General features: G+C 37.4%; 1 protein-coding gene and 1 long non-coding RNA gene across 2 annotated transcripts; both read left to right on the forward strand.

Moving 5' to 3' along the window:
* Positions 1-7,260: 7,260 nt before the first annotated feature.
* On the forward strand, positions 7,261-9,676 carry LOC134474637 (uncharacterized). Its single transcript, XR_010045502.1, has 2 exons — positions 7,261-8,225; positions 8,837-9,676. It is a non-coding gene; the product is annotated as an uncharacterized LOC134474637 (long non-coding RNA).
* Positions 9,677-19,514: 9,838 nt separating this feature from the next.
* On the forward strand, positions 19,515-21,277 carry LOC134474649 (protein kinase C iota type-like). The gene is given in 2 exon segments (XM_063243154.1): positions 19,515-21,233; positions 21,235-21,277. Coding segments are annotated over 2 exon segments (1,707 nt in total). The 5' UTR covers positions 19,515-19,569.
* Positions 21,278-26,449: the final 5,172 nt, after the last annotated feature.

The raw sequence follows: 26,449 nt of genomic DNA on the forward strand, positions 1-26,449 counted from the left end.
TTGAGCTATTTGGTTTGTATTCTATGTTTCCTTAATAGTTACTTAAAATTTTCTCATCTTTATTCAGATTGGATTAATGTTATATATAATGCATTAAAACCATCATACAGTGAGCAATGAATATGGAAGATCACAACTTCTAATATATAAAAGCTGTAACATGCATAGATGTAGTTTTTATTATGTAACTATATCTGTGTAATTTGATTAAAAAGTGCGTGTGCTTCATCAGCTCATATTTAAAGTAATTTCCATCAGTAGCTCTTTAAAGTATTTCTCTTTTTTAGATATTTATTTTGTCTGAAATGAATTTCTTACTTGGGAAAAACTTGGATTTACAAATTTTTAAGGGCAGTTATTTTAGATTATATTTCTAAGATATTTATTTATAGCTCACACTTTATGTGTAGATTTTCATACCTCTTCTTATTTAAGGCAAGAGTAGTCTTAATGTGTTTTTAATTGTCGTATTAAGTGTATTTTAAGTAATTCCAGCAATTAGTCTTATACTCTTGTGATATAATCATCATAACACAGATTGATATAAATATCCTAATTATGACTTCATAAGTAAAGAAATGAATTGCATTGTTCTGCTTTGTCAAATCTTATGGCAAATAGCATTTAAATAGTAATATCATGTACAAAATGATCTTGTAATTTTGTAATTGATCTTGTAACTTCATATGAGATGAAATTCATGTGATGTTGAATGTCTTATCCAAGGTGCCTTGAGCCAGTTAGTACACAGGGCTCTCAGAGATTACAGGCTAGTACAGGAAAGAAAAAATCTCACATCTGTTCTCTTCTCCAAAGAATTGCCATTAACCAAATCTTCAGCAGTTTCATCTTCAGGAGCTACAGGCTAATCTCATTTTGTGCACAGACTTTGGTCTATTATATGATTAAAGGTAATTTGGTGGAATGTAGCATTGACTTTTGTGATTTACAGTTTTCACATTAGATCGGATTAAAACTAATTGACAGACGATAAGACCTTACCATTTATTGCTTCTATCCTGAACTTTATTTATTCATCTTCCATTGTGCTGAGAGCTTTTGTTTCATATAATAATTCACTTGAAATTGTACCTGAGCATTTACTTCCAAGAAACTTTACTTCCTAAAACAGTGCATCTTAGGAGTCATCCTAGAAATGAGCAGCTGATTTCCAAATGGAAAGGAGAATCTCAAAACTAAATACAAGCCAAGAATAGACAGCTATTTTGCAATGTAATTGCTAGGGCTTCATTCATAGAGGAAAGGAATGTGCTATATTAAATGATGAGTATTTTGACAATCTAATGCTGCACACATTTAAGATAAATGGGAGAGACAGCAGTTATAAGAACATTAGAATAGAACAGGATAGCTGTTTCTAAATGCCGATGATCAATTTACATGAGAATAATAGATCTTTTAATCAACCATGTACAACAACTTATGAAACTCAGAACAAGCCTGTAACATTTTTAAAGAGCCTCATCTCCTGCTTTGAGAGTGTAAACATAGTTTAATATTGGACATAAGGCATAAATAGTACAAATTCTTAAGTCAAAACAAAAGATGGAGCCTACGATAATAGAGATGTAAACAAAGTATGGAAGAGGAAGAGACAAAGTTTCAATAAAATTATTAGTGCATGTTTGCAGCATGTAACTATTACATATGTATTATCATACAAACACATTATTCTTTTCAAAATTATTTTTGTGAACTTTTTGTAAATATGAGAAAATGAACATCCCAAATACATTGAATACAACAGTTTTTGTTTACAAATCATTATTTTGCCTATCAATTTGCGATACATAAGTATATATTGCATGTGACTAAACTTTAAATATTCTTTCTTAGAACAATATCAAATCTCAATAATAGTTCAATATAAAGAGCAGTTAAATATCATATGGTTTCTCTTATATGAGAAAAGACCTGGTCAGGATATCTCTACAGACTAACCCCCATGATGAATGTAATCATAATATATTGCAAACATATTCTAATGAAAATATTTTAAAACCTAAAGAGCACTTACATTCTGCAAATGGATACATAAGGGTCCTGAGTAGGATAGAATGCTATTGCAATCAAACATTAAAATCCAAACATCCTCACCCAAATTCCTATGATGTGGGTAGTGACTAAAGACGGAGTGATCACTTGCAGCAGAGCCAAGGCCAGCCTGAAGAACACAGAGCGCCTGAGGCAAGTCACTTCACTAAGCAGCTCTGCTCTCAAGAACACTGGGTGCCTGAGACATTGCACATGGAGAAACTATGAGGCAGAGGTTCACATGAGACTCCACCTCCCAAGTGGATAAATAAACGTGCCGCAGCTGTTGGCACTCCCGCTCCTTACACCCTTCTTTTTTCTTATTTCTGACTGGCAGAGAGGGCTTCTGTGGCCTCAGGTTCCTGTATTCCGACTTTGGTTCTCTTTTCTCCATTCTCTGGTTAGACGTGTGTCCCCATCAATCAAAATAGATGAGAATGAAGTAAAAGCAGTAGGATGAATTAATCAGTCCATACTTTATAATGAAAGCACTGTGCACTTTAAAAGAATTTTGTAAATAAATAATAAAGATCTGTATTAGTATATTTTGATAATTTCTACTTTTTTAGCTAAACAAATGGTAATAAATTTTCACCATACCGCTGTTAAATTTTCCTGACCGTGTGAATAACATTGTGCTGAACAAGTTGCTACCCTAGCTTGTGGTTTAACCTGTGTTCAAAAGCTCTCTACTTTTTCACAATCTTTTAGCACCCCATGTTTAAAGCTCAATTTCGGGAAAGCTTATGCTTGCTTTCAACATTTTCAGAGACTTCTGTCTTTTGTTGTGATTTGTATTCCAGCTCTCATCTCCTTTATATGGATTGTTCTTCCTTTTCCTTATTTTTGTGTTGTGTCAGCAACATGGAATGAGAGTGTATCAGGAAGCCGTGGGACAGAATATTCATGTTCATAGCAAGTGTGCAGCCCTGCTTCTCCCTGAAACAGGCCTGCACCCAAGACATAAGCAGCAATCCCCAGATGGGACTCGGCTTTGATCTTACTAGGGCTCCCTCCTCCCTACTGACCCAGCTGTGCACAGAACAGGCCCAGTTAATGACTGCACTTGGTGTTCCTGTAAGGAAAGGGAAAAAAAGAGGACAAAGGGTCAAATGGTTAGAAATTTAATCTCATTTGATGCACACTAGAAAGTTCTTGTATTACAGAATTTGGTAGTTTTCAATTTTATTTCTTGCTTGCTTGCTTTTTTTTTTCTTTTTTTATAGCAGTAGTTTAACATTGATGCCAATTACCTTAAGCTAAATATCATGTAATCTTACATTATGGTTTACTTGTTTCCTAAAATATTTACAATATGCTGATGACGGTGGAGGGCTCTTTTGCCTAAGAAATCATGTATTTAATAAAGATATTCAACTTAATTAAGTATTTTACAATTCCTATGGGAAAATACAGGCAAAATCAAACTCAGAAGCCATCTTTACTGTTACCTATATCATCCTTTGTCCTCTTAGAACCATCGTGGAATTTATGAATAAGAAAAGTGAGCACACACTGGCAATAATTTATCCTACATAGCAAATTTTCTCTTAGCACAAGAGTTAATTCAGAGTGTGATATATAGATAAAAATGAGTAAGTTAACAAATAAATTTGCAGAGTGTAATGTTACTCTGACTTTCTGCTTTAAAACTTACATTTTCAATAATGACTGTACTTTAAAGAGAAAGACTGAAATATGAAGAAGAAAGACAATCATAATTTTTAAGTGTCATTTTTATGACTTGGCAACTATTTCTCTCACTGACTGAAGAAGCTATTATGTAGTTACTTTTTTAAAAAGCTGAGTGAAATAGCATATTCACTCGTATTCAGAAACAAGAGTTTCAAAAGCTGATCATACTTTCTTCTTTAATCAAAGTTTGGAAAATAATGTTTAATACTCTTAATTACTCTGGTTGAAGATCTTATTATAATATAGACTATATCAAACTTTTTAAAGGACCTGAAACATATATACACACACACACACACACACACACACACACACAAATGTAGATCTATCTATTTACCTAACTTTATGCACATCCTTTGGAAACTCAATTTTTGTAGTGTAGAACATAATGTGTTACTGTATGCGATTAAACATTTTGATTGATTTTAATATGAAATAATAACATGTTTAAATAAGCCATAATTTTGCTAGAAACAAGTAAGTCATTTTATATTTTGAAATTTTGCTGTATTAAAACCATCTAAATGACATTATAAACAATGACAGAATATTTTTATTTGTCTAACAATAATGTCTATGATTCAAGGACTTGTATAAATCATTAAGACAGGTAGTTTAATTTCATTTATGCAGGAAGTTATGAGCCATATTAGGATGCATCAATAACAAGTACTTTCTAAAGGTGTAAAAAGATGACTTGGGAGCATCTCAAAAACCAATAAGAACCTAACCATCAAAGTTGAAAAGGGTGAACAAGCATAATACATTTATTTTAGAAGATAATGCATGGTAGAATTGCTTGGGATAGCTCGAGAGGTTTACCACATTTTGGGGGTGTCTGAGTGGGTAGTGGAGAGGAAGCATGGCTATGGGGACTGTGTGAGGTCTCTGGCCCCTTCCTCTATGAGTCTTTTCTCCTGCTCTGATTTCTGGTCATTATGGACTCAGGAACTTCATTGTGCAACATTCTTCTGCCATCATGCTTGTGTCTTTGAGTAAATTGGGCGCAGATTGTAAACATGAATTAAATCAAAATTCTCCTTTAAGTCTTGGATATATAATATTGTGTATCAGAAGAAGAGAACTGATAAATACAGAAAAATTGGAGCAAAAGAGGCGATCTTTTTGTGATTCTACCTAGTGAAGTTGTCTGAAAACTTTTGGAACTGGCTTATGGAAGGAAATTGGAAAGCATTGGAAACACAGATTGTAGATGTACTAAAATGCTATAAGCAAAACTTCAGGGGTGAGTCTAGTGGGAGCTCAGATCATACTGATGATAGGAATGCAGAGATGAAAAGCCAGGGTTTTTAAGTTTCAAGTGCAAATGAACTATACTGGGAAATGCACTAGAGACCATGAGCTGATGTTCTGGAAAAGATGCTGTTTCCAATTTGTCCAACCAATAAGACTTTTTTAAAAAACTGAGATAAAGGATAATACACTAATTATGCTAGCAAAGGAAATTGTAAAGCTGTCTAACCTTTAGAGTACCCTTTAGTCTTTGTTGGCTGATTTACCAAATTTTCATGAGTATCAGGGGCAAGAAAAACAAAACAAAACAAAATCTCATTAAGAGATTATCATCTATAAAAAGAAAACAAGGGGCTGGGGGTTTAACTCAGCGGCATAAGCACCAGCCTTGCAAGCAGGCGGTTCTGAGTTCAATCCCCGGTACCGATAAAAAAATGAAAAAGACAAAAAAAAAAAAAAAAAAAAAAAAAAAAGAAAGAAAACAAGTACTTTCTAAAGGCATAAAAAAAAGATGACTTGAGAGCATCCCAAAAACCAGTAAAGTCCTAATCATCAAAGTAGAAAAGGTTGAATAAGAATAATACATTTATTTTAGAAGATAACGTATGGTAGAATTGCTTGGGAAAGTACACTATTAGTAATGCTTCCCAAGATTTATTTTGATGCTGTCAGTTATCCAGATTCTGAGAGGTCATTGCAGTCAAGGTTTAAAGGTGTCCAGTTACTGCTCAATTTGAGAGCAGATCTTGGCATCATCCACATGATGCTGTTTTTTACCAATATGCAGAAATGAAGAGTTGTGGAATTAGGAAGATGTCTATCTAGATTTCAGAATAGGGCTGAGGAGGCCAAGCAAGGATCTCCTATGAGTGCAATCTGTAAAGCTGTGGGAATAAAGCAGAGAACAAGGCAGAAAGTCAGGGATGCCAGAAATATGAACCATTTAGTAAGGAAAACTAGAGGTCTGGAGTGGACACTGCTCAAGACAGAGACCAAGTGAACTGCAACTAACAAAGCCATAGTATTAGGGCTACTTAGGCACTCTGGAACTCAAATTTCATCCTTGTTTGCCTTCAATGCCAGCTATGATGCTATAGAACTTAATAGTTGCCCTGTTGGATATTGCTTATTGTCTTGGTTGTTTTATCATTGCTGGGATAAAATGCCCAATGCCCAAAATTTAAGAAAAGAAAAGTTTGCTGAACTCACAGTGTGTGGAAGTTTCAGTACATAATCAGCTGGCTCCAAGACAAAGTGATGTGACACAGGCAACACTTCAAGGCAGGAGAAGACAGAAAAGGCAACAATAGCAAAAGATGGATACAAGCCTCTTTTCTTCCTTATATTGTATGCAGGCTGTGCCCTCAGTTGAGTGTAGCACTCACATCATCTCTGCACCCTTCTCATGTGCAGGCTCACATGAGGACCTTGGGCCCATCCTGGATCACTTAGTTAAACTGCTAAACTTCTCAAATTGACACAATGAGCAATACCCTAGAGTCCTGAGAACATGCCCTCTGTACACTAGAGTAGAACAGCTAGTTATTTAGTTAAGCTTCTAGATTTCTCCAGTTGACAAAGTATATTAACCATTCCAATCATGCTTTAACTTGATTTGATTCTAGTCACCTTTTCACTACATATGGAAGAAGAATGTTACCCCTGCACCAGTCTCCTTTGGGATTGCATTACTCCTTTTTGATTTTCACCAAAATATAAAACTAAGCATTGACTAGATTTGGACTTGGACTTTTGAAAAATTCTGGAATTGTTGAGATTTGGGGGGAAAGTTGTTGCATTCCAGCTGTACACAGGATATTTGTTATTATGTAAGACAAAATTATGAACTTTCTATTGTTTTCATTTGGAAAATAAATTTGATTTAAGGAGATGTGTTTTGATGTGATTTTGACAAGGACTAGGATATGATAGCTATGGTAGAGTGTCAACCTCATTAACTTTGAGATCTGATAAGTTTTAGTGATGTACACTTCTTGTTGTGTCTGGGTGAGACATTAACTTGGATCTATGTCCAGTCCCTCATTCTTCCTCTCTGTCACTGTTCTCTTGCTCTGCATCCTGGCCACAAATATTGTCTGACTGCCTTTGCTGCATCATGCCATTCTACCATGATTAAAAAGCAGAAATGCCGCTTTGGAGCTGGCTAATCATGGACTGAGTCTCCTTAAAATATGAGCTGAATTAAACCTCCTCTTTTCCTTTAATTTGTGGGTGTCCACTATTGTTTACAACAACTTGAATACTCACTAATATATCCTCCTTTTGACAATTGGACAAACCAGATATAGAAGTTGGTATGATGGGTCAAACAGATCAACAAATCAGTTCTCTGTTCTCACAGTTTAACTTTATTTCAGTTTTCTAAATATATGTCTGGTGAACTGTAAATCAGGAAAAATATAGTAAAAGTAGGACACACTACAGAAAAAATATTAACATTGTATATTAACTAATATCTGACCAAATATTATACAGCTGAGCCATTAATTAGTCATACACTGGTCATGAATCCAAAGAAGATGTTTACAATGATTCACACCCTTAACATGATAAATTTTACTATTATCTAATAAATGAGACTTCTTTTAGATGAAACAATTAGAAAATAATGCCAACATTATTCTTTAATAATATGGAAACTACCCTAAGTGAAACAAAGTTTTCTTTAGAAATAAGAATATAGTTAAATAAAGACAGAAACAATTTGTTGGGAGCCGTGGCACTGTCAAGTCATCAGACGCGGTGATTGCGAGGCCTGTGGGAAAGTACAAAAGCCTGGGCTAGATTACCCCTCTCATCGAGCCCGCCTGTGTGGCACCTGTTTCTTATCACCCCACTAAGTTCCCGCCTCACAGGGTAGTCTGCCTAGCTATTAATCCTATATATAGCCAGTGCCTCCACCCCCGAGAGAGAGAGAGAGAGACTGAAGCACAAAAGGAGCCGCGGGGAGCGGACCGGTAGAGGCTTCGGGGCAGACTGAAGCACGGAAGGAGCCGCGGAGAGCGGACCGGTAGAGGCTTCGGGGCAGACTGTATAAGGAGAGAATAAAGAAAAGCCTGACCACCGCCAGACCTTGTCGTGTGTCTTTCCTGCCGGCCGGGAGCGGACATCGACATTTGGAGGCCCGCACGGGGATTGATCAACCCCGAGACGCGGTGGTGGACTGCATTCTCCTACACAGTGCTGCAGCTGCAGGACAGGTGAGTAGAGGATAAGCCTGGGCCCTGGGTGGCGCGCACCTACAGGGTTTGTAGACTCCTCTCAACCTCACGCGTAAGTGGCGGGTTTCTTGGGCCTCATGCGGTGAGTATGAAACATAACACCAGAACTTAAGGTAATAAAAGAGTGTAAAACATAAACATAGAAGTAAAAATAACAGAAGATATATTAAAAATGGGAAACATGCCAAGTAAAGATACACAGCCTTGGTGTTGGTCCTTCGGAGACTCCTAAAGTCCAAGGACCTCAAGGTGGGGCGTAAGACTTTAGAAAATTTCCTTGCAGAGATTGACAGCTTTGCTCCCTGGTTTCTGCCTACAGGGCATGTAAACCTGCCCTCCTGGGAAAAGTTGGGCAGAGACCTTTCCCTAGCAGAGCGGGAGGGTAGAGCTTCAGTCTCTGCTCGTCCATTGTGGGAAATGATACACGCGTGCCTAAAGAGTGAGGGTAGTTACGGGGGGAGCTCTCAAGAACTTGTAGAAGTACGCGAGGTGTTTGAACAGGCACAGTGAGGAAGCTCCCGAGAAGGGTCCGTCAAGGAGGGCAGAGATACAAAAGAGGAAGCCGAGGCGCGGTTTGTGTCTTTCCGCAGGAATCGGGACGAGAGCCAATGTGGGTCCCAGAGAGGTTGACGCGACAAGTCCCTCGACTGAAGATCAGGCCTGTTCCACCAGAGGCCAACCGCAGACCCAACAACAAGATGAGCCCTAAAAGAACTGCAGGACAATCCCTTTTTGGGGGCCTGGAATGGCTTGCTCCCCTATGTGCTACCCTTGTATACGCATGGCTCGCTCGCATGGCCTACGACCGCGTTTAAAAGTGACAGGCTTCCCACATTCTCCTCCCTAGACAACAACATGTAGCAGGGTGGGTGAGTCAATGACGGGTAAGAGCGTGCCTCCCCAGCACGACTCAACCTAAGCCAGGCCCTACCCCGTTCCGCTCGAAAGCCGCTGGATTGTTAGATAAATTTCTCTCCGAGGGGATTCGTGGAGAGAAATGAGTGCATGCCTATGTGCAACCAGGTTCCGTCCGGTTCATTCCTGGCCCTAGAAAAAAGGACGAGGGCCTTAGGGCCTTGGTGGACCCTGGGACGGCCGACCAGGGTCTACGCTAAGGGCCTACGGTGGGCCTCAGTTCGGGGCATAGGCCTCTGCACTCTATCCAGGACGGGCTGCGATGCACGTAGCCATCATTTAAAATAAAATAGGGGGAGATGTTGGGAGCCGTGGCACTGTCAAGTCATCAGACGCGGTGATTGCGAGGCCTGTGGGAAAGTACAAAAGCCTGGGCTAGATTACCCCTCTCATCGAGCCCGCCTGTGTGGCACCTGTTTCTTATCACCCCACTAAGTTCCCGCCTCACAGGGTAGTCTGCCTAGCTATTAATCCTATATATAGCCAGTGCCTCCACCCCCGAGAGAGAGAGAGAGAGAGAGAGAGAGAGAGAGAGAGAGAGACTGAAGCACAAAAGGAGCCGCGGGGAGCGGACCGGTAGAGGCTTCGGGGGAGACTGAAGCACAAAAGGAGCCGCGGGGAGCGGACCGGTAGAGGCTTCGGGGCAGACTGAAGCACGGAAGGAGCCGCGGAGAGCGGACCGGTAGAGGCTTCGGGGCAGACTGTATAAGGAGAGAATAAAGAAAAGCCTGACCACCGCCAGACCTTGTCGTGTGTCTTTCCTGCCGGCCGGGAGCGGACATCGACAACAATTAAAACATACTTTTAAAAATTCATCCATATTAGTCAGTTAGTAGGCATAATGTATTTGTCATTGTACAGAAATTTGACTAGAGCAAGAATGATTTTTTGTGGCAAAGAAAATGGAAATGCAAACATTTTTGTAGTGTTTGAATTAGAAATTAGCATCTTTAGTGATTTACTGGTAATCAAAGCAATGTTGAATCTGCAACATTGACAGATACCAGGCAAAGGAGCTCTCTTGGTCACTTTCTTCTCACTTGAGAAAAATATCCAATGCAAAAACTTAAATGGACAGAAGTTATTCTGGCTCAGGTCCTACAGGCTTCACTCCATAGTTTCAATATTCCACAACATAAAGTATGGTAGAGGAAGGCTGCCAAAAACAATATCCTTCCAGGTCGTACCCTAACTCACCTCTAATCAACACCCATCTCCTAACAGAACTCATTAATGAATGAATCCACTGAGTATAGAACCTCCAACAACACCTTTTGCAACACCTTCCAAAAGTCTCACCTCTGATATAATTGAACAAATAGTTGAGATCGGTTTGCCAATGGCTATGAAACATGATGCATAAAATGAATTTATCTGAGAGATTCAGAGAGAACCCAGATAATATTGCTTGAATCACTAAATCTATTTATTTCTGAAATTAATTGTTTCTTTTATTATTTTAGCCATGCGAGAGAATAAATTTCAAATTTTGCCCAAATAGAGTGAAAATTCTTTTATCAGAATGGAAAGTAACATTGGTTCATAATTTACACAAGCAGAATAAACTAGAATACAAAGACACTGTGTAAGAAAACAAAACTTTAATCACCCACAAGATATTGCAGGAAAATTTTTGAAGGTTCCATATTTTTAGAAAACATTATAAAAACTCTTATTTAAAGTTAATGATTTGATGGTTCCTTGCATTATATTAATTGTTATTATTCAAAAACATCATATTATTTTGTGCTGATACATGTTTCCCTGTAATAGAATCAGAATTATTACTTCAATTGCATGAAATTTTGACCAAAATTTCTCATATATTTTGTTATGTAGACCTTATATTTAGTGTCATTTTTTGTGAATGTTTCCTGTTAAATTATATCTGGATGTCTTTCTCAAACCTGAAGTGCTTGCAGGTAGGGCTTTTTGGAGTCCGGGGACAATGGATTTGTGACACTGGATCCTAGGGGAGTGATTCTACTGAGATGTTTAGCACAGTTATGGGTATGAATGATCGACTTACTAAAGAGGAAAGACCTACTCTGGGTCTGGGTGGCACCAACCTACAGGCTTGCAGCCTGGATGAACTACAAAGGGAAAGAAGAAGGAAGTCCTGCTGCTTGCTGCCTACTCTGCCAAGGACTGTTTCTCCTCTGCTATGACCATCTTTCACAGCACCCTGCATGAAGGTCAGCTGAGTATGCACTGAAACCTCAACACACTATGAGTTCAAATAAACCTTTCTTTGCTTAACTTGTAGGTATGAAATATTTTATATCAGCAACTAAGAAACATCCTGATTTCCACTTCTACATTTATTATAATATCATTTAAATGTACTCAATCACAATAGCCTTTTTATTTTTCTTATCTGTCTTGTTATCGTATAGTTTTAATAACAATCAAACTTCAAGATTAAGCAAAAGAAATGTTCCCCATTACAAAAGAAACATGGACTGCATGTACAATTTATAGGACACCAAAGATTTTTCTATGGATTCGTAAAAATTAGACTTCAATAAGAAATTATTGTGTTAATATAACATGAAGCTAGCATTACTCATATGTGACACAATTATGAGGCAAAAGATGTTTTTATTAACAATTTTTAACTTTGTTAATAATTTCCTTTCATCTTTCTTTCTTTCTTACTTTCCCTTTCTTTATTCTTTTTTCTTTCTTTCTCTCTCTCTTTCTTTCTTTCTTTCTTTCTTTCTTTCTTTCTTTCTTTCTTTCTTTTTTCTTCCTTCCTTCCTTCCTTCCTTCCTTCCTTCCTTCCTTCCTTCCTTCCTTTCCAGAGATCAGACTCATGACCTTGCACTTCCCAGGCAGGTGCTTCTTCCACTGCCCTAAGTCCCCAGCCCATAATAATATTCTTAATTTTAATAAGAAATTCAACTTCCTTATAAGTTGCTCATGTTTTTAAAATTCTAGTGAACAGATAAGTATAAAAGTACACATTATAAAATCACCGGAGACATGTTTTAAAAGAAGCAGATAGGATAAATTTAATGAAAAGCAAAGAAAAAAGATTATAACAAAATAAGACAGAACTGAAACTTTTATGGTTACTATGGAGACTGGAATACTTGTGAAATTACCCTACTAAAAATGACTCTAAACAAGTTAAAAGTAAAATAATAATATTTTACTTTTAATAAAAATTGTAATACATATAAATACTTTTACTTATTAATATATACTTTTATTATAAAAAGAAGAAAGAAGAGAAGAAGAAGAAGAAGAAGAAGAAGAAGAAGAAGAAGAAGAAGAAGAAGAAGAAGAAGAAGAAGAAGAAGAAGGAGAAGAAGTCTTAGAAGAAATCATTTAAGAAACTTTACCTAAAAATTACACTTGTACTTTAATGTTCTAGAAATGAGAAATGAAGAGGCAATAAAAATGACCTACTTATTGAAAATAATTGAGAATCATAAAAAATATCCATAGTAGTCCCTGAAAAATTCTTAGAAAGCCTAAATAACTGAAGCAAATATAAAGGGTAGAAACTTCTAACTAAGTTAATCAAATATCTCTATCAGTGTACTTCCATTTAGAGGACCTGAAAAACTTAGACAAATATGAGAGTGTACAGACTTTTAAATATACTAATCAAATATTTCTGCTATTTTATTTCCATTCTGTGATGTCATATAATTCCACTTGTTTTTACCTTTTGACAGTTACTAAGCTTATAGAAGAAATTTCACACATTATCCTTGTTACTGAATCTGTACAATGTAGTTTCATAAGAGAATTAATGGCTTAAGGGGTAATGGGTGGAAATAGAATGTTATTATTTTGTAAATGTTTATGGTAAGTGAATATAATCCTGGATGTTGCCTTAAGTGCAAATTTAATATATTTTGAAAATTTTATTTGTGAAAAACATGGGAAGCCATTACTCAAAATAATATACGTTAATGTATTTAATAAACTCAAAACCACTACCTAAGTATCTTCTAAGTAGGGAAATGATTTCAAGAGTTAGAAAACAAGTTAAGCTAGTTATAATTGATTCAAAAACTGAAAAATACACATGATATTTGCCCATGGGAATTATAACACTAGATAGGAAATGATAACTGTCTCTAAACAAAATTGCTAAATGTTATATTTCCAAAGCAAAATAAAAATGTTTATGAGAGATTTCAGTGAATATTCTTAGAGTACAAAATTTTGAGCTTGCCCTTAGAACATTCCTGTGGTAACAAAAGATGAGACAATACACTCAAAAAGACAGAAAAAATACAAACATTGAATGTGTGAGGCATTTAAAAATAAGATGGCGATTTCTATTAGAAATGAAAACATAGGTTTTGAAATTGAGTAATCATACAAAGTGCAGAAATTCCCTTTAAGTAAAGATTCATAGGGCTTGAATACCTTGCAGGAGGCAAACACAAAATTTTGCTTTATTTAGCATATCACACATACTGTACTAATACACATATGTAATATGTAGTAAGTGTTCAAATTTATTTTCCAAAACCTCAGTTAACACTTTTTCCTAACTGAGTAAGCACTTTTTTCAATTTATACTATCAAAAATGCTATATGATAACCTGAAAACTGAACTGAAAATGTAAGTGGGAATTAAACACTGAAAAATCTTCAGGGCACTATAATATACATTCTTGCATTATTTTTAATTCTGTAAAAGTTACAAAACACAAGAAATGTTTAAGCAGGAGATTTGCATAAGAATTCTAATCACAAGAGGTTATAGGAAAAAATATTAGGAAATGTAATGTATAAGCCAAATATGTTAATTCCATTTGTTATAAAGAGTGATAGGTTAGCTAATTTGGTGAGTTTGTTTATAGTCATAGTTCTCAGGCCTACATGGAAATTGTTCAATAACCACATTTCATCCCAGAATCATTATATCAAAATTCTGAGAAAAGAAACAAACAGAAGATTAAAACTACTAGCTTATGAAGTAGTCTAACAAATAAAATTGTCTACAAGTATTCTTTACTAACAGTGATTAGATTGTCTTTAATTTTAAGTGCAGCAGATAATGTTAATGTATTAATTTTCCAATGATCACACTTCATCCCAGAGAAGTTGTATAAAAACTCTGAGAAAAGAAACAAGCAAATGTTTAAAACTACCCTCATGAACCAATCTAACAAGTGAAATTATCTACAAGTATTCTTTTCTAACACTGATTAGCACATCCTTTTTATTTTTAACGTTAATGTGCTAAACTTCAAACAAAATTAGTAACCCCTTGTTTTATTAATGTCATTTCAGAATTTTCCTTAATCTATTATAATTTTTATGTTCTTGTTCTCCTCACATTGCAGGCAGAGTGAATTCCTATGTATTCATTTGGAATGTGCTTTCTAAGTGATAAGTCTAAATCTTTATTCTTCAAAAACATACAGACTAACAAGTATTTAGAGTGAGACACAAATCAGACAGTAAGTATGATATAAACATCATTTCTTGAATTTACTAAGTGCATTTCATATCAGTTAAAATGACTTAGATATCTATATTACATAACACAATGAAAATTTAATAATTATTCTCATTATGTATACAAAATTTTGTATAAATTCTTTGTTTCTATATATGAAGTTGAATTAATTTTATGCAAGCTTATTATCAAATATTTTGATACTTATAAATTATACAATTTTTAAAATTTAAAAAGACTTCAAGAGACCATCATGATATACTTTCTTGCATTATATTTAATTCTATAAAAGTTAATGTGACACTAGAAATGTTTAATCATGTATAACTTTGAACAAGCTTTTAATTTTTTAATAAAGAAATGGGGTAATACAGTGCTAACTCATATGGTTTTGTGAGGGAGAAGTGAGAGAATCCAATAAAGTTTTTGGCTCAGTGCTTGTCACATAATAATTGCTAAAAGTTGGGCACTATTATAACTATTTCTAACTGTTTAGAAATTAAAATTTCAGTTTGTATTTAACTATTATAAGTAACAGTTAGAATTATCACATCTTTGTTCAAATGGTTTCTTTTTCTTGTTGTGTCAAATCCTTCCAAGAGAAAAAAAGCGTTACTAGGTCAAAAGGTGTGATCCTCCTTTTGTTTTTGTGCCCAATTGTCATATCACCCTTTAGCAAGGTGGTTCCCACTGAACAGGCTGCTGCCCACTGTTTTGGAGATGCCCAAACTCCTGGACCCTAAGGTTGCCCTGAGGCCTCTCTAGGTGACTGGAGATGAGCAGAGCAGGGGACAGCCAGGTGGGGCCTGGTGGTGGCCAGCCTGGGCCTTTCCAAAACAGGACTTTATTAAAGTCACCTCCTCCAGGAGGCCTTTCCTGGCCATCATTTCTGAAGGTCCAGCCTCACCTCTGACACTGCGTTTCCTCTTGGTAGTCTCTTTTCATCTTCTCCTCAGGCCTGATCTAACAAGGTGGATTTGTCTTGCATATTGTCTGTGGTCTCCACAATATGATAAACACTCAAAGACAAAGATTTTATCCAGCACTGAATAGTGCCTGTCACACACTAGCACTCACTGAGCACATTATCTAGCTGTTGAATAAATGAAAGTGTTGTAAACATTATAAATGAGGTCAAAGTCTTAAAAGCATCCACCAGCTATGATCTCTGAGTGATTCACTCTTTTCTGGACAGCCAGGACCTGCTGCAATGTTGCCCTTGTTTCTATGAGGCCCTTTCCATTGCTAGGGACAAAATAGCCCTAACTAAGTGCCATAAACCACTCACTTTATCACGTTCAGAAATTATGCAGTCAAATTTAGATTAGGACATGGTAAAGGGCTTGTGAAGATTGAATGGCTGTGGTGACTCAAATGGCTGGTGACCAGAAGCATGCAGAAGCTTTTATTCAACCTCCTCCCCCAGTACCACCCTTCATACTGAGCTACATCCCTAATTTTTTCTTTTTAATTTTCAGACAGCATGTTACTAAGTTATGCAGGATAGGCTTGAACTTAAAATTGTCCTGCCAGAGCCTCCCAGAATGTTGATGTCTCAGGCATGCACTGACATGCTCAGCTTGTCTTTTTATTATTATCTGTGTTCTTAGCTATTTTATTCTTCTAGGAATAAATGCTATAAAATGTGATACTGGTCATGTCTTCCCTATTTCACATTTGGTCATCTCACATTGGTAGTTTAGAAAGACCATGACAAGAGGTTCTGTGTTTGTGTCTTTGTAGTGCTAGAGATGGAGCCCAGAGGCTCACATATGTGAGGCAAGTGCTGTACTGCTGAGCTATACTCCCAAGCCTGGTAGAAGTTTTATATCCTAGAAATGAAATGCCACATATCAGGGCTTGACTTGCAGTTTCACTGACTGACTGCAGTCTTAAGAAAATGAGGAAGATTAATGTTAAAAATGTGCTTAATTTAAAAGTGTGTCATGTCTGCACCTGTTATGTCAGCTGCATACAAAATGAAAATGTTCTTCTCCTACCCCAAAACCATCATTATTCCATTCAGCAAAAAAGTCACTCATATCATTGAGGAACAAGTAACATACAGACATAAGTCCAGATATTTGAACTTTTGTCTTACTACTTAATCTAGAGAAAAGTATCATCCAGCACTTGTGTTGGAACTATAGGAGTTTGTCGGGTGGGGGCATAGGTCAATTATGGATTCAAAAATATAAAAAGCATCCTGTGAATTGATTGGAAAGAGCACTGTGTTTTTACTCTTTATAACTTGTGTGTTACATGCCTTTTACAACAGCACAATTTGTAATACACATATGTGTACATGTAATACATATATATATATATATATATATATATATATACATAAACAAATATGTTGGTTATTAAACATTTACTAACACACTGTTGTTAAAATCTCACACTCCATGGGCCTTGTGCTTTCAACTCAGATGTGTCGTTAACATTCAAGCTCATAGCCTCGCTGCCCTTGTGTAACCTTTCGGGGTGATTCACCACTGCTCCACACAGAGCGACTCCATGTTGGGAGGTGCTATTCCTCCTGCATGGTCTACTCATTTTGGGAGCGTGAAGGGCTGCTCTGTGTCTGTTCTCCCCCATCAGTGCAGTTGTACTGAGTGAATAAGCTCTCTAAAAAGCAAAAACAATACATCCTGAATGGCTATAGCTTCCTCACATCTAAAAAATGCAGACTATCCACTTGGGGTAGATAGTACATGGTCTAATTGGGGTAGGACAGGAAGTGATTCCAAGCAGCCAAAAAGAAAGTTTGAAATGCTCTGTGTACATGCTCATTATCACCCCTTGGGTGATTACAAAACTGTCTGCCATGTCATCACCATTTGCTATCCTGCCCCACTTTTATGATTTCCAGAAAATAAAAACAAATCAGAAAGTAACTGACCACCTCAACAAACTGTCCTTGTTTACATGTCATTACAGAGTAGCTATGGAGCAAGAAACTACCAAGGTATAATCTTCTGCAAGATCCTGGTCATCACCATGGTTATGATGAGCTGGAGTGATCCTAGTTAGGTCATTCTAGTTATATATTATTTTGGGGGAAATATAATATGTGATAATACTGAATACTACACATTGTATTAAATTCATTAGCTAAAATTCAACAATTCATCACGTGTGTTCCTTAAAACTAGAACCTATGGAGCCACTATCATCACACCCAGATGTTATACACTGAAACAAATATTTTTCTCTCTAAAGGAAAATTAATGTGGAATTTTCTAGAAAGACTCAGTACTACCTAATGAAATAGAAATGATGATATGAAAGAAAAACATCCTAAAATTTCATAGCTCTCTGGGCTCAAATCCCCAGTACTTGATTTCAGAAAAAAAGGCCTTTGTTACATGGAAACGACCTCCCAGCACTGTGAAAGCTATCAGTGTACACACATGGCTTTAAAAGTGAAGATATCACCAATGATTGAAAGTGCCAGGAGTTTGCCCAGATTTGCTATCTATCTATCTATCTATCTATCTATCTATCTATCTATCTATCTATCTATCTAGCATGCTGCATGAGACAGATGGTGTATGACTATAATCCCAGCACTCTGGGCATCTGAGTTAAGGAGATCACAAGATAGACCAATTTTGTGACTTAGGAAGACTCTTAGTGTGTATCTAAAAAGAATATCTGAGGATATATATGTAGTTCACTGTGCAGATGCAAAGTAAAAATAAGAAAAATGCAAATGTAAAAAACTAATAGATGATAAATCGATTCACAGATACTTAGATAAAATAATAAAATAACTAGCCACTGATTTACTTAGCATGATGAAAAAGTTGAGCCATAGGCTTTCTTAGCAGTTATTGGACCTCAAGTTATTGGACATAACTTCCTGGCAACATGACCAAGCAGAACTTGGAACCCTTGTAGAAGACATCACAATCCAGTACAGCCGACCTCCCCAGCTCATTTGCCTGGAGACACTCAGCGGAGAGGATGCTGAATTGTTTCTCCACATCCAGAGGCCACAACCCCAGGACCCCAGGCAGACAAAGTCTATGTCAAAAATTGAGAAAACGCCTCACACCATCCAGATGCCGCAGGCCAAGGTGCGAAAGGCACGCAACTTTCACAGTCAGCCCAGAGACGGTCTCCCCAAGACCAACCGACTGTGAACAGCCAACATCAAGGTACCCACACCAAAACTCTGTTGACTCAGGTACAAATGACACTGAAACCCAAAAGATTCATGGGCAAGTTTCAACAGGCCCCGGGACACTCAGCAGCTCTGGGCAGGTCTCAGCAGAGCTGGCAGCAGTAAAGTCAGACAGACCAAGATGTGAAAGGCACCCAACTTTCACAGTCAGCCCAGAGACGGTCTCCCCAAGACCAACCGACTGTGAACAGCCAACATCAAGGTACCCACACCAAAACTCTGTTGACTCAGGTACAAATGACACTGTAACCCAAAAGATTCATGGGGAAGTTTCAACAGGCCCCAGGACACTCAGCAGCTCAGGGCAGGTCTCAGCAGAGCTGGCAGCAGTAAAGTCAGACAGACAAAGGTGTCCAGAAGTAGAGACTGATGTCAGAGTGTCCAGCAACAACCAAACACTAAGAAACCTACAATACTACCAGCTGGGCCGAGCCATTATGGAGAATTACTTGGCAGGGAGAGATGCCCAACCCTACACTGAACAGACAATAAAGGCAGTAAGGCCTCCCTCACCCATTAAGCCCTGTATGCCAGTTTTCCTGCATGACCAACCCTTCTCTGACCCATTCTTCAGAAGTACCTCCATGGCCTACACCACCTCCCAACAGGCCCAAGTTGTAGGTGGGGATAAGAAGATGACAAGCCTTGAGATTTTGTTTTCTTCTGAGGGCAATGAACTTCTAGACACCTGCTCATTTGGTAATAACCACCTCACAACAAGATGTGTAGATGAAAAGAGAGATCCATGCAATACGTTACCTCTGTTGCAATTAGAAGATCGATACATGCTTTCTGAGCTTAATACAGATTCTGAGCTGCTAATTCATACATCATCTTGTGCACCAAAGTATACTGAGGTGTCTTGTGTATCTGAATGTACTGAAGTGCCTTGCTTACCACAAGATGGAAAGGTGATTTGCATACCAGAAGATCCTAAAGTGCCTTGGGTGCCAAAAACAACTCTGCCTTGTATGTGTTTAGATCAGAGTTCTTGGGACTGTCTGCAAAAGGATACGGAGGCTCTCCCACCATCATTTCCAGAGGTTCCTCAGGTGTTTTGGGTACAAGAACAGCCTAAGACACCTTCTCCAGAAGATAAATCCATCTGCTGTAGAGCTTCAGGACACTTGAGAAAGGTTCACTGCGCTAACGGCCACATATTTCGATCTAAAAGGTTCAGTAAGCGTGCTAATTGTGCTGTCTGCTCAGACCCCACAGGGGGATTTGGACCCAAGGCATACAAATGTATGCACTGTAAAATTTTAGTTCATAAGAAGTGCCATACACTCGTCAGAGTTCCATGCAAGCACCATACTTTGCATGATGAATGCACAATGCCAATAAACCAGGTTTCCATGGCTTTAGATCCCAAACAGGAAGTAGTCTCACCAAATCCTAAAAGTCATGTGGGTATGCAAGAAATAGATGACGAGAATGAGACAAATACTGGTGAGGAAAATGGCAGGACTTTGTGCTCTTCTGCTCTTAAAGACTTTGACTTTCTCCGTGTCCTCGGGAGAAGAAGCTATGGTAAAGTTTTACTAGCTCGGCATAAAACAACAGATCACCTCTATGCCATGAAAGTGGTGAGAAAGGACGATGAAAACCTTATTCATCTCCAGGTAGAGAAGCAAATATTGGAGAAGAGCTTGAACCACCCTTACCTGGTTGGCCTGCATTCCTGCATCGAGACACCAACCAGATTTTTCTTTATCCTGGATTACATCAGTGGAGGAGACCTAACATACCATCTGCAACAGTTCGGAATCTTTCCCGAAGCACATGTGAGATTCTACTCCGGGGAGATCTCCTTAGCTATCAAGTTTCTTCATGAACATGAGATATTACACAGGGATCTGAAGTTGGAGAACTTGTTACTAGATGCAGACGGACACATTAAAATTACCGATTACAACCTATGTAAGGCAGGACTGAAGGCAGGCGAGAAGACCAACATTTTCTGTGGCACACTCAGTTATCTGGCTCCAGAAATCATCAGAGGTGAAAGCTATGGTTTCAGTGTGGACTGGTGGAATCTTGGAACAGTCATGTTCGAAATGATGGTGGGAGAGCCTCCGTATCCTTTTGCAGACAGTCCCAAGAACTCTGATCTAAACACATACAAGGTCTTGCAATCTATGTTAGAAAGAGAAGTCCACATTCCACATCACCTGTCTGTCAAAGCCAGAAGCATCCTCAAGGGTCTTCTGAAGAAGGAGCCAGAGGTAAGATTGGGCTGTCACCCTCAGAGAGGATTCATCGATATTAAAGAGCATCCATTCTTTAACAATCTGGACTGGAACATGATGGAAAAAAAGCAAGTGCCTCCTCCCTTTAAGCCAAGTATTGGTACAGAATTCGGGATAGAAAACTTTGACCCTGAATTTACCAATGAACCTGTCCAGCTCACACCTGATGACAGTTACTTTGTGAACAGCATAGATGAATTTGGGCTTTGAGTACATCAATCCGCTTTTCACATAAGAAGAATGAGTCTGATTGTCACCTTCCAGTTAAGCATCTGTTTGTATATCTAATGCATGACAAAACTTGTTACCAGCTTGCATTCAACTGACACTTTTATAATTGCCTGGAAGATCATTTTAATTTCCTTTTTCTATATGAAGATGCCCTGCTTGATTTTGGTTTTTGGTTGACAAAGTTACTTTTTATGATAAGACTTAACGATGAGGCAATTTCTTTTTACCAAGTTTGTAAACACATTCCATTTGTTGCTTGGAGACACATTCCTGATTTTTTTATTTACTATACTGAAAAATAATATCTCATTATGCTTGTTTTGCTCCAAAACTATATGACCTATATATTTAGGCCCCTGATTTTGTAATATTCAGGGAAATCCAAAAACAATAGTAACAACTTTGAACAACTCTGCAGAAACCACATACATTGTAGCTCTGTCTCCTAGGTCAAACTTTAACCATCTTAAAAAGTATTACACCATAAATATACTTTCTAATATTTAGTGGACATCAAAACAATAATGCAAAGAAAGTATTTCTCCAAATAAGGCTAAAATCCCAAAGGAGTTCTAATGTGGACTCAGTAGGAAACATTTTAAACAAATGCCCTGTGTGAGTGTTTTACATTCTGAATGCCCAGTGGCAAAGAGCAGCTCTTAAAAGCAGCATCAGAAACATATGTCTGACATGTCAGAGTTCTCTGCAAGTTCATGTTGTGTACACTGATTTTTGTTTTTAAGCAAGATCCGAGTACTACCAGAAACACAGATTCCTTGCAAATGAACATGTCAATCCTTAGAAACATTTTCTTTTGATGTTTTCCTTACTTTCAATTTTAGCTATTTGATGGAATGATAAAATATGACTCCAAGCTTGGGAAAAGTTACATTTCTAATGAAATGGGGCATCCAAATAAAGAGAGAAAGATAACTTAGTAAATGCCTACACATTTTAAGTCATCCTAAATTTAAAACTGGATAGCTTGCCTAGAATTAAACATTATCAAGCTTGTGCCATTGTAACTTATTTAGACTATGATGGTTACTTTTCAAGTCCTTTGCAGAGATGGCACTGAAACAGAGCAATGCTGTATCTGTCAACTCTTGAAATGACAAATTGCTAACTACAAATTGTAGTAAAAATAATTTGAAGAACTCTGCCCCAGAAATGAACTGTACTTCTATTTTTATTAAAATGCGTAGTTAGCAATTCATTATTTACACAGCTGCCAGATACAGCACTGATCTGTTTCAGTGCCATTTCTGTGCAAAACACTTGAAAAGTAACCACCATTGTCTAAATAAGTTACAATGGCACAATCTTACTGAAGTTTAATTCTAGCTAAGCTATCTAGTTCTAAATTTAGGATCACAACATGTGTAGGCATTTACTAACATATCTTTCTATCTTCATTTGGATGCCCCGTTTCATTAGAAATATAACTTTTCCCAAGCTTGGAGTCATATTTTATCTTTCCATCAAATAGCTAAATTTGAAAAGTAAGGAAAACATCAAAAGAAAGTGTTTCTAAGGATTGACATGTTCATTTGCAAGGAATCTGTGTTTCTGGTAATACTCGGATCTTGCTTAAAAACAAAAATCAGTGTACACAACACGAACTTGCAGAGAACTCTGACCTGTCAGAAATACGTTTCTGTTCCTGCTTTTAAGAGCTGCTCTTTGCCACTGGGCATTCAGAAAGTAAAATACTCACACAAGGCATTTGTTTAAAATGTTTCCTACCGAGCCCACATTAGAATTGCTTTGGGCCTTTGGCCTTATTTTGAGAAACATTTTCTTCCCATTATTCTTTGGTCCTCCACTTAAATAATAGAAATGTTATTAATGCTATAAGCAGCAATTTACAACCTTATGAATGCTTCTGAACAAATTTTAAACACATGACTCTTATAGATCATCTTCTCTGTTGCCCCAGTAAAGCCTTATCATTTGCACCAATGATTTATGCACAAAAGCAGAATTTTTCTTCAATGAAGTCAATCTTTATTCAGGGTGTTATGTGGTTTTTAAAATTTTTACGTAGTAAGATTTACTCTGTGTATTTTATGGGGAATTTCATTTCAAAAATTTTAACTATTCTATTTTTTTTTGCAATCTTTTAGTGTAATGGCATTTATTATAAAAAGTCTTCTCAAAATGTTTACCAGGAAAATAAGGCAGTTTACAATCAGAATAGTTGACCTTTTGATATTCTAAGACATAATTTACTTTGCATAAGCCTGCGATCGGTTCTCTTTATTCATATTCAGCCTGAATTCAATTTCAAGTACCTGGTTCAGTAATGCTACAGTTACTTTATACATTTGTTTTGTCATGCAGCATGCAGCCTTGGTGGTCGTAATACAACCTGTATTTGTGTACCACTTTTTTTCTCATGTTAAAAACCTTTAATTACAACATGTAATTCAAATCACAGCCATGAAAAGATTTTGCAGCCATATTGTAAAACCGCCGTGGTGATCATACTGCATTTTCACTAGTTTCAATCTGGAGTAAACCTAAAGTGAAATCTGCCAGCTCCAAACCAAGACTCATGGTGACTTTCAATTGCTTTCTGCTTCACTCCTCACTCACTGAAGATCTGCTGTATTGGACTGCTTTGAGTAATGAACAACGTGTGGATGCAATAACAACTGGACATGGTTGTATATAATATGAATCTTAAAAATTCAATACATCGTGTGCTGTAATAGACATACTTAATTCACTCATGTGAAGTAAACATTCTCTGAATTTTGGGGCCTGCAATCTTTTGTTGCTTCTGTGTGAACCATCATGGTTCCTAACTGCCGTCATGTTTTGGCCACAACTGTCTCCTAAGTCTTCAATTAATACTTGATTTAATGGAAACTCTGTGAAGCCCAGCCTCCAAGGGATGGTAACTTGGGTGAAAAATTCATGGGATAAAGTCACTGACAGCTGTGTTTCCTATGCCCTGTGAGCAGGCTACGTGGATGAGAAGTGCACATTTTAAGAGAGCTCTACTGCTGGACCTGAGAGGCTGGGGCCAATATTTCCATAGAAATGGAATTTCAAGACATTCAGTCCATAATGTGGGGTTTGGAGAACTATAATAGTGTTCTAGACAAAGGTGACAAGACTGTATTTGAACAAATACGGATTTTTGTATATGAAAAAAATAAGATTACCCTGAAAAATAAGTCCTGGTGCATCTTTTGGAGCAAAATTTAAGGTAAGAGCTGGTCTTATTTTTAGGGAATAATATTTTTGAACTCAAGTTCACCCAACAGGGTCATCATGGGCAGCTGAGTTACTGCACCTGAATGAATAGTATTTTCATGGTATGAGATGACCCAAGATAGCTTGGGCAGGGCATATGAATGAGTACCCTCTACAGTGGTCAAGCAAATGGCAGACGTGCAGGCCCTTTAGCATCTGCTTTCTGCCACCTTCTCTCTTCCAATAGTCATGACTGATGTCTGAGTGTTCACTGTGGGAGCAGCACTTTGGGTGCAGTAACTCAGCTGTCTATGGTGACCCTATTGGTGAGCTAGAGTTTGATTCTTTTGTCCCTCAAAGGCCGCCAGCTTGGTGCTACTAGGAGGTGGTGGAGCCCTCAGGAGTTGGAATCTAGTGAAAGGTCTCCAGTCACTGGGCAGAACCCCCTGAAGGGGACAGCAGGATCTCACGCCCTTCTTTTTTCTCTTCCCAGCCATGAGGTGAGCAGCTTTGTTCTGCTATGTGTCACCCCACACCCTAGCCCATGATATGCTGCCAGCAGCCTATGCCAGTGGGCCAACCGGTCACAGAGTAGAACTTCCAGAATTGAACCACAATAAACCTTTTGTCTTTATAAGTTGATTACTTCAAGTATTTGTTACAGTAGTAGAAAACTGAATACCAGAGTGGAGCTGTGCTATACACTATATTTCAGAGGGGAATTAACTAGAAGAACAGAGATACCAGGAGACTGACATAAATCAAATGCCTTCACGTAGAAACACAACAGGTGCTCAATGCTGAGGCTATACCGTGACTTCCGACTTCAGTGTTCCTTTGCCCAGCCCTGGGTGTTTTATGTTTTGCTTATTATATGAAGGATTTTTAAATGATTTTCATGTATAAGTGGTCCATATTTATTGTGTTATATATTTCTCAGATTACTTCTATGAAGCACGGGCTCCCCAGCTTCCAAGCCTGGGAGTCACACCAACAGCACTCCTGAGTCTCCACAGCAGATAGGAACTGTCAGTTGCCATAATTACATGATTCAATGTCTAATGATAAGTTTCTTCCTATATGCCAACAGGAAATATATATATACATACATGTATGTAATTTATACACATTCAGAGGCATTCATAGAAACCTGTTCACACAGAGACAAAGCAGATATATATCTACTATACAGAAATTTATTAGAGAAATCCCTGATTAACATGGCTAGGATAGAGAACAGGGCACCCTCATTAGAAAAAAAAGAGAACTGACTATGAGTGCTTGGTGATATCAAAGAAAAACAAGCTTCCTTGTGGTAAGCTCCTAGAATTTTGAAGTTATTACAGAAGTTAGTGCATTCTGATCAAACTGTCAAAGCAACTACAGAAATATACCTGTCGGGAAATACCACTCAGGAAAAATGCATATAAATTTTATTAATATAAATTTATAATTATAAGATTTAATAATAATAATTACTTGATTCATAGTAAATGAAAGAAATATGTTTCTCTTACTCTTAAAATTTCATGTGTTCATTGTAAAATTCAAGTGTGAGTTATTTGATAATGTGAATTTAAAGAAAGTTGAATATCCAAAATAAAAAGAGAAGTAATTTTGTTGTTAAATAAATATGAACTACAGTTGATATGAGATTATTTTATGTTAAAAGGGCTTGTCTAGTTTACATGTGTTTCATGGAAGATCTTTTAAATTTTATAAAAACTTTGTTCAGGATTCGTATAAAGCAAATGCTATTATAAAATTGTTTTGACTTGGGGGAGTGTGGGGAGGGGAAGATAAATGCCTGTGTGTAGCTGCAGTAGAAAATGTGACCCCCACCACCCCCAAGCCAGTAACTTCAGTCTCTTAGTCACCCTGGTAATAGTTCCTGTTGCAGTTCTGATTGCTTCTATCCACTAGAAACAGCTGGCTACTGTAATGCACAGCTGGCCACTGTGGGGCATACAGTAAGAACCAA

The sequence above is a fragment of the Cavia porcellus genome, unplaced genomic scaffold (genome assembly GCF_034190915.1).
Source record: "Cavia porcellus strain 051 isolate PalLab524CR breed Dunkin Hartley unplaced genomic scaffold, mCavPor4.1 scaffold_34, whole genome shotgun sequence".
NCBI lineage: Eukaryota > Metazoa > Chordata > Mammalia > Rodentia > Caviidae > Cavia > Cavia porcellus.